At 52.2% G+C, this 9,116-nt stretch overlaps 1 protein-coding gene across 1 annotated transcript; it reads left to right on the top strand.

The window, feature by feature from the left end:
• The first annotated feature begins 4,208 nt into the window (after positions 1-4,208).
• Positions 4,209-7,179, top strand: LOC144487153 (zona pellucida sperm-binding protein 3-like). The gene is made up of 8 exons (XM_078205214.1): positions 4,209-4,610; positions 5,596-5,711; positions 5,798-5,901; positions 5,993-6,170; positions 6,258-6,384; positions 6,465-6,553; positions 6,636-6,757; positions 7,043-7,179. The coding sequence occupies exons 1-8, from the start codon at positions 4,209-4,211 to the stop codon at positions 7,177-7,179; spliced, it is 1,275 nt and encodes a 424-aa protein (XP_078061340.1).
• The last annotated feature ends 1,937 nt before the right edge of the window (positions 7,180-9,116 follow it).

Here is a 9,116-nt window from a genome sequence, read left to right as displayed (position 1 = left end):
TACATCGATCTCCCCCCCCCCCCCGAAACCCCCTGCAGTCTCGATCCCCCCACACTAACTGTTATCACCCTCCTGGCCCGGTCTTCCGATCGCACCCCTCCCCCGCAGCACCGAACCTCCCCAGCAAGACGACCCCTTCCCACTCCGATGGCCAGCCCCGTTCAGCCCTTCTCTCCCACTACTCACGATCCCTGTGCAGAGTGGCAGCGGGAACCCCCCACTGATCTGCCACCCCCCCCCCCATGTGCCCTCTCCGTATGCGCCACCTCCTCTGGCCCCATACCTGTGGCACTGCTCAATGTCTGGTGGGTTATGCCAAGGTGCATCCTTGGCACATTGGGGGTGGTGTGTGGTGGGTGGGGGGGTCAGGGGGTTGGGATGGGGGTGCGGATCATTGGATGGTGGCAGAGAGGGAGAAATGTTTTGTCCGATTATTCATCCCAGCTCCCCACCCCCTCCCAATAACCAGTGTCCCCATGAGTCTGGTTGGTGGCAACCCAACACCATCCTCGGTGCCAAGCGTCACCTCAATGGGTTGCCTACGGTTGACAAACTGGCCACGGCAGGCAGGGGGAGCATACGGGTGGGAGCGCGGGGGTGCCCATTGTGGACCCTTGAGGCATAGACATCGATGCTCCTACTGCACTGCCTTCCGGGTATGTGTTTGAGTTCAGCCGCATGGACAGGGGCAGCCTCCTGACTATCACCAGCTGGGTTCCACGAGGTGGTGACCTTCCTATAATGTGGCGACCGGAACTGCACACAGTATTCTAGCTGTGGCCTCACCAAATCAAGACAACTCCAACATGACTTCCCAGCTTTTGCAATCTATGCCTCGAATGATAAACACAGTAAGAAGTCTGACAACACCATGTTAAAGTCCAACAAGTTTATTTGGTAGCATAATCTACTAGCTTTCAGAGCGCTGCTCCTTCGTCAGGTAAGTGGGAGCTCTGTTCACAAACAGGGCATATAAAGACACAAACTCAATTTACAAAATAATGGTTGGAATGCGAATCTTTATAGGTAATTAAGTCTTAAAGGTACAGACATGTGAGTGGCGGGAGCATTAAGCACAGGTTAAAGAGAGGTGTATTGTCTCCAGACTGGACGGTTAGTGAGATTTTGCAAGCCCAGGCAAGTTGTGGGAGTTACAAATAATGTGACATGAACCCAAGATCCCGGTTGAGGCTGTACTCATGTGTGCGGAACTTGGCTATCAGTCTCTGCTCAGCGACTCTGCGTTGTCGTGTGTCGTGAAGGCTGTCTTGGAGAACGCTTACCCGAAGATCAGAGGCCGAATGCCCGTGACCGCTGAAGTGTTCCCCAGCAGGATCAAAACACTCTTGCCTGGTGATTGTTGAGCGGTGTTCATTCATCCGTTGTCGTAGCGTCTGCATGGTTTCCCCAATGTACCATGCTTCGGGACATCCTTTCTTGCAGTGTATCAGGTAGACAACGTTGGCCGAGTTGCAAGAGTAGGTACCGTGTACCTGGTGGATGGTGTTGTCACGTGAGAAGATGGCATCCGTGTCGATGATCCGGCACGTCTTGCAGAGGTTGCTGTGGCAGGGTTGTGTGGTGTCGTGGTCACTGTTCTCCTGAAGGCTGGGTAGTTTGCTGCGGACAATGGTCTGTTTGAGGTTGCGCGGTTGTTTGAAGGCAAGAAGTGGGGGTGTGGGGATGGCCTTGACGAGATGTTCATCTTCATCAATGACATGTTGAAGGCTCTGGAGAAGATGTCGTAGCTTCTCCGCTCTGACATTCCCCGGCTCACTGAGCTACTCGAGCAGCGCAGCGGGCCCGGAAAATCGCACCCATTCCGTTTCTTTACTTTCCCCATTCTCACTGTCTTTATCTTTTGTCTCATGAAATCTTCCTCTACCACAGAGGGTCTCATTAAGGTTAACGGGTCCCTGACGGCGCCCCTTCGCTTTGGGAGAGGAGTACAGCAGGGCTGCAACTTGTCCGACCAACTTTATTCTATATGCGTGGAGCCATTCCTGCGCCTCTTGCGGAGGAGGTTGTCGGGTTTGGCTCTGCGCGGCCCAGACGTAGGGGTGGTCCTGTCTGCTTACGCCGACGACGTGCTCCTCATGTTCACGGACCCGGCTGACCTGCGGAGGATGCGAGAATGCCAGGCGGTGTACTCCGCCACGTCCTCCGCCAGGATCAACTGGGCCAAGTGCTCCGGACTCCTGGTCGGTCCGTGGGAGACGGACCCCCTTCCGGAGGAGCTCAGGCCTTTCACCTGGAGCAGGACCAACCTCCTCTACCTGGGGGTCCATCTCTGCCCAGCCGAGGAATCCTGGCCGGCTAACTGGCGGGAGTTGGAGGCCAAAGTCTCCGCCCGCCTGGGTCGCTGGACAGGACTGCTCCGAGTGCTGTCCTACAGGGCACGAGCTCTCGTCATAAACCAGCTGGTCACCTCCATGCTGTGGTACCGGCTGGTCACTTTGACCCCTCCCCCTGGCTTTGTCACCGATATGCAGAAAGCCCTCGTGCGGTTTTTCAGGGACAACCGACTGCACTGGGTCGCTGCCGAGGTGCTGTATCTCCCGATTGAGGAGGGCGGACAAGGTCTGGTGTGCCTCCGCACGCAGGTAGCGACCTTCCGCCTCCAGACCCTGCAACGATACCTTTACGTCGAGCCTCCTCCACGATGGCGTGCGATGGCGACGTATTTTTTCCGCCACTTGCACGGCCTCAATTACGACGTGCAGCTGCTGCATATAAATCTGGGGCATATTCCCACCTCCCTGCGGGAGTTGTCCGTCTTTTACCAGGACCTCCTCACAGTCTGGAACACGGTCGCCTCGCGACGCAGCTCTCCCCCGTCAGGAGTAGCGGCTCTCGTGCGAGAGCCGCTGCTCAGGAATCTGCACCTCCAGCCTTACGACTTCAGGTGGCTGGCGGAGAGGAGGGCCGTGGACGCCGGGGTGACCAGGATCGGGGACGTGCTGGATGGCGGAGGAGCGGGCTGGATGAGCCCCCACGTGCTGGCTGAGCACGCGGGGATGGCCGTCTGGCGCGCGGCCAAAGCCATCCGAGACCTTAAGACGGTCGTGCTCGGCCCCGAGTGCGCACGCGGTCTGGAGGCGGCGCAGGCGTGCGGTGGGATCCCGCCCGAGCGTTCCCCTGCTCGGACGGAATTCCACATTGGCCCGAAGCCTAGACCTCCCCCCCCCGGGTCAGGTGCCCCACAGTTTGTGCCGCCTCGCGGAAATGCCCTCCGTGCCCTTTTCCACCGCGCGGAGGCGTTTCCTGTACGGGCTGCTGCTGCACACCTTTCACTACCGCGTCCTCGCCCGTCGCCCGGATACACCTTGGCGGGCCTTGTTGCCGCCGGGCGGCGGAGGTCCCCAGGGGAGGTCCCTCTACGGAGGGATCTCCCCCAATTATCTCAGGGACCTGGGGTGGAGGGTGCTGCACGCAGCAGTGCCGTGCAACCGTAGGTTTTTCCGGTACACGGGCTCCCGAGACTGCCCTTTCTGTGGCCTCGTGGAGTCCGTGGACCATGTCTACGTTCTGTGTTTTAGGCTGCACACCCTTTTTGGTTTCCTCAAACACCTCTTACTGATGTTTTGTTTGCACTTCAGTCCCACGCTCCTGATCTACGGGCACCTGGTGCGGAGAGGGGCGGGTCGGGATGCCGACCTCCTCGTGAACCTGCTCCTGGGCCTGGAGAAACGCGCCAACAATAGGTCCAGGCAGCGGGCGATCGACGGGGCCGTCCATCCCGACTGTCTGCCCCTCTACCGCGGCTACATTCTCGGCCAGGTGTCTCTGGAGAGGGAGCATGCGGTGTCCACGGGCGCGGTTGACGCCTTCCGCGACCGCTGGGCGCCGCAGGGGCTGGGGTGTATTATCGACCCCGATAATCACCTTTTGGTTTGACGTTTTAAGTTTCCTTTCGACTTTGACTTTGGTTCGGGCTGTTCCCCCCTTCCTTTTGGGGAGCCGCCCCTTTTACTTTGTCCCTAAGTTAATTTGAGTTTGTTTATTACGTTGGTACCCGAAAAAGCTACTTGATTTGTGTCGAAAGAAATGCCTGAAAGAGGGAGGCGGGGGGGGGGGGGTTCTGGGGGCTGGGTAATTGGTTCAATTGTTGTTATTGATTCTGGAATAATTGCTGTCAGCTGAGTGTGGGCTGTGTGTATAAAAGGTGTCGCTTGGTGCCTGAAGGGATGGTTCAGTTGTTTGGGATGATGGGGGATTTTGGAGTGAGGAGTTTCTTCCCAGTGCTGGTGTTAGTTGGAGCTGTTTGTTGCTCTGATACTTGGCAACAGTTTCCAGGCCACAGGTTTCCATGGATAATAGTCAAAGCCACCCCGAGGCCTCAGACATTCCCTCCTCCTGGGCCTCCCTTTGATTTCCATTTCCATGTGTCTGAGGGTCAAGGTGTGTCTCCAGTGCAGAGTGTGAGGGTGCAGTGTGGAGAGGACAAGCTGCTGCTCAGGGTCCAGCTGGATTTATTTGGAACCAGGCACCTGGTTAAAGCTGCTGATCTGACCCTGGGGACAGCAGGTTGTCGGCCAACCAGGATCTACTCTCAGAACCACACTGTCCTCTTTGACTATGGACTCCATGAGTGTGGCAGCAGATTGCAGGTAATGTGAATCCTCAAACTCTGCCTCTGAGCTGGGGCTGTAGGTTGTTCCCCACTCTTCACTCCAGCACTGGGTGAGATGTCATTGATATTGAGGAGATAGCTGTCTCCTGCTTTATAAACCCCAAACTAGCTTTCTATTCAGGATTGTACTTCACTTTCACTGGTCTGAGTCTCTCCAAACCAAACCTATTCTGGAAGCTTCTCTTTGCTTCCACCAAGCTTTTCCGAGTTTGAAGATTTTTACAGTTTGATTTCCCCTCATTCAGATCAACTCAACTGAGGGTTGGGTTTCAGTCCAATTTCAACCAAATGGGTTGAGTCTGAATGAAATGGGATTTGAGATGGATTGGACGAAAGAGGAACTCCACACTTCCCACTTTCCCAGTCATTGGAATAAATGGGTCTCTGATTACAAACTGTTCTATTTCCATGCTCCAGATTACTGACAACTTGTGGCTCCTTTTCCTGTTAACTGAAGCTTGCATTGAATCACTTCCCTGTTAATTGATTCTGGTCTTGTGCTAATGATCTCTCCTTGCAGCAAGGGCTGAGGTTGCATAGCAACACTGCGAACCAGATGAGGCCCTTCAGCCTGTTTCCCAGTCATTATGATCAGGACTGAGCTTCCCACAGCCTCCATGTTCCTGTCCTCACAACATGATTCCCTCAATGGCCAGAAATAAATGCCTCTGTCCTGAATATCCTCAGTGAGTGACCATTCCCAGCTCTCTGGGGCTGGAGAGAATTTCAAAGATTCATCAGCTGCTGAAGGAAATTTGTCGTCACATAAATCCTAAATGACTGACCCCTGACTGAAGACTCCCTGCTGACTGACTCTCCAGCTTGGGGGAAGCAGCCTCTTCACACTGACCCTGTCAATCCCCCTGAAGAATTGTTTTAATGGGATGAGTTCATTGTTAACCCCAGTGTAGAACATTCTCATTTCAGATCAGTTCTTCATTCCTTAAGCTGCTGTCTTTCAGATGACTGGAGATTTCCTGATCTACAGCACCCACCTGAGCCACAGCCCAGAGTATCATGGATCCGTTATTGTGAGAACCAATGGAGTGGTCGTTCCCATTGAGTGTCGTTATTTTAGGTGAGAATCTTTACTCGATTGTCAATAAGATCTCCAGCTGCTAGTGACCTCTGCCTTGTCCTAAAATGGCTCCACTGTCTTTCCAGGAAGGGCAATGTGAGCAGTAACCCCATCAAGCCCACCTGGATCCCATTCAGCTCCATCAGGTCTGGAGAAGGGCATCTGTCATTCTCACTGCGCCTAATGAATGGTATGTGATGGGTGGATGGGGAGTGATTTCCTGTCCTCACTCACTGGGAGTTACACCCACTGTCTCCAACCCTTGTCCTCTTGTACTTCAGGTGACTGGCTTACAGAGCGCACTTCGACTGTCTACTACCTGGGTGAGCTCATTCACATTGAGGCCTCTGTTTCAATGAGCAACCACATGGCCCTGAAGCTCTACATTGACCGCTGTGTAGCTACATTGAGGCCAGACAAGGACTCCAGCCCGAGATACAGCATCATTGACTACAATGGGTAAGGAGCTCTCTGCTTTCTCTAGCTGCTCCCATCTCAATGGCTTTTCTGGATTCACTTCTTGTCCCTTTTTCCATCTTTCTTCAGCTGCCTCCTGGCCAGCAAAGCTGAGGACTCCTTTTCAACCTTTGTGTTGCCAGGAGAGGAGCGGGAGCCGGACAAGCTCCGCTTTGACCTGGATGCCTTCCGTTTCTTTGGAGATGAGTGTTCCTTGGTAAGAGGAAGCTGATCATTGGGGTCTCCATGTTGGGAGGGAGTCACTAAATAACCACTTGTGTTGAATGTGTCCCTCAGATTTTTATCACCCGTCACCTGAAAGTTGTTCCAGTGGATCGGAGAGATTCCAGGAACAAAGCTTGTACTTTGCAGAAGATGCAGAATGTGTAAGTTCCCCCTCTCTCCCTCAGGGATGTGTTTGTGTGGAGAAGTGATGCACAACCTGGTTGACTGATTTCTCTTGTTTAGCTGGACCCCATTGGAGGAATCGAGCTTTGACATTTGTGCCTGTTGCCATGTGGGGAACTGTGGGGCCACAAGGGATTTGGGATTTGGATCCAGAGGAAGGAGAGATCTTGTAGCTGAAGCTGGTAGGACATTGATCCTCTAGATGTGGGAGCTTCCCCCTTTCCCCTCTCTAACTGGAATGGTTGATATTGCAGAGAGTGAAGCTGGATTGAAGTGGGAGGCTGAGGCCTCACTTGGACCCCTGCTCATTCTGGATACTGATGGGACCAACCTGGCAACAGCCTCCCTGAATGAGGCTGAGGGAAGGATACAGGAGAGGTCTCCAGGGGGTGAGTTGGCTGGCTGCTGGTTTCCATTTCCCCCTCAGTGTTAGCTCCACTAACCATTGGTTTCTCATTGCTTTGTAGGTGTGGAGTCTGAGGTGGTCCTGATTGTGACCCTGACTGTGACAGCTGTCTCTCTGATCTCTGCTTCATTGATCACCTTGTTCCTGTACAGGAAACACAAACAAACCCTGTTCAACCAGTCATCAAATGATCAATAAAGCACTCAGTCCTTGTTTCTAGTGTCTGGGAGTTGATTGGTCAATGCATGCTCCAAATGTTAGTTCAATGGCTTCATGGGACTAATGGCTGGGGTGAGCCAATCCCAGCACAGAACTGGGATGAATGATTGATTTACTGAGGGTTGAGAGAGAAACACTGACTCTCTGGATTTGATGGGGCTGCTGCTGGTTTTCTGCCTGTTTCAGAGCCCAGTGTGGGGGAGGGGGTGTGATCAGGTGTGGGGGTGTCCTTGTGGAGCTGAGCCTGGCTGCTGTGACTGTTTCCTGTGGCTGCCTCCTTCTCTCCAATGGTGATGTTCACCCCCTGGAGAGGGTCAGATCACTAAACCAGCTGTCCTCCCTGGCTGCCTAACTCTGCGTCACTTTCACTGAGTGAACAGAGATGAGGAATTGACCTAGGAGACTGTTAATAGAACATAGGACAGTACAGCACAGAACCGGCCCTTCGGCCCCCGATGTTGTGCCGAGCTTTATCTGAAACCAAGATCAAGCTATCCCACTCCCTATCATCCTGGTGTGCTCCATGTGCCTATCCAATAACCGCTTAAATGTTCCTGAAGTGTCTGACTCCACTATCACTGCAGGCAGTCCATTCCACACCCCAACCACTCTCTGTGTAAAGAACCTACCTCTGATATCCTTCCTATATCTCCCACCATGAACCCTATAGTTATTCCCCCTTGTAATAGCTCCATCCACCGAGGAAATAGTCTTTGAACGTTCACTCTATCTATCCCCTTCATCATTTTATAAACCTCTATTCAGTCTCCCCTCAGCCTCCTCTGCTCTAGAGAGAACAGCCCCAGCTCCCTCAACCTTTCCTCATAAGACCTACCCTCCAAACTAGGCAGCATCCTGGTAAATCTCCTCTGCACTCTTTCCAGCGCTTCCACATCCTCCTTATAGTGAGGTGACCAGAACTGCACACAATATTCCAAATTTGGTCTCACCAAGGTCCTGTACAGTTGCAGCATAACCCCACGGCTCTTAAACTCCAACCCCCTGTTAATAAAAGCTAACACACTATCGGCCTTCACAGCTCTATCCACTTGAGTGGCAACCTTTAGAGATCTGTGGATATAGACCCCAAGATCTCTCTGTTCCTCCAGTCTTCAGAACCCTACCTTTGACCCTGTAATCCACATTTAAATTAGTCCTACCAAAATGAATCACCTCACATTTATCAGGGTTAAACTCCATTTGCCATTTTTCAGCCCAGCTTTGCATCCTATCTATGTCTCTTTGCAGCCTCCAACAGCCCTCCACCTCATCCACTACTCCACCAATCTTAGGGTTGTTGTAGGTAAAAAAACCTCTGACACTATTCGTGGTTCAAAATGCAGTGTTTACTTTTACAATTGTGGGAGAAGTGAGGTTCCTCACAGTGGACCCCCAGCCTTCTCTTCGAACACAAGTAAGAACAGAGTTTATATATGTCCTGGGCCCCGCCCTCATTACATTGTAATTCTCTAAGATGTCTGTCACTGTTCATGGTGAGGTTCTTGTTGTATTAGCAGTATCTTCCTCTGCGTAGTTTGTTGGATCTCCAAGGCCATGATTGTTCGTCATTTATATCCTTGAAACAACGTCACAGGTTTTGCACAAACAAGTTAACTAATCTACATACAGGTTTGAATAATACTTTAGATCAGGATAAGATGAATAACATATGATGAATATATATATATATGAATCTATGGTGATTCAAAGACAGAAGGCATACATGTCAACTCCATGATGTTAAACAAAGGTACATGAAAATGGAGGTTGTCTAGCTTAACTTGAGCTGGGTTAATCGCATTTCTTGATAACAAATGGAGACAGAGGAATAGCTGTTCCTTTTATCTGGTACAGACATGAAAAACACCGAACTCTGACAAAAACATGGACTCTGCCGTGTTCTAAACAAAATCAGA

Source organism: Mustelus asterias, unplaced genomic scaffold, assembly GCF_964213995.1.
Source record: "Mustelus asterias unplaced genomic scaffold, sMusAst1.hap1.1 HAP1_SCAFFOLD_623, whole genome shotgun sequence".
In the NCBI taxonomy this organism is placed as follows: Eukaryota; Metazoa; Chordata; class Chondrichthyes; order Carcharhiniformes; family Triakidae; genus Mustelus; species Mustelus asterias.
This window is presented reverse-complemented; position numbering and strand designations above follow the sequence as displayed.

What these genes read in the sequence shown, in the direction of transcription:
- LOC144487153 (XM_078205214.1), top strand. Translation starts at nt 4,209, where the DNA reads ATGGGGGATTTTGGAGTGAGGAGTTTCTTCCCAGTGCTGGTGTTAGTT. An exon ending in AGTGTGGCAGCAGATTGCAG is followed by an intron (nt 4,611 to 5,595) that starts GTAATGTGAATC and finishes GCTGTCTTTCAG; the next exon opens with ATGACTGGAGATTTCCTGAT. An exon ending in AGATCTTGTAGCTGAAGCTG is followed by an intron (nt 6,758 to 7,042) that starts GTAGGACATTGA and finishes ATTGCTTTGTAG; the next exon opens with GTGTGGAGTCTGAGGTGGTC.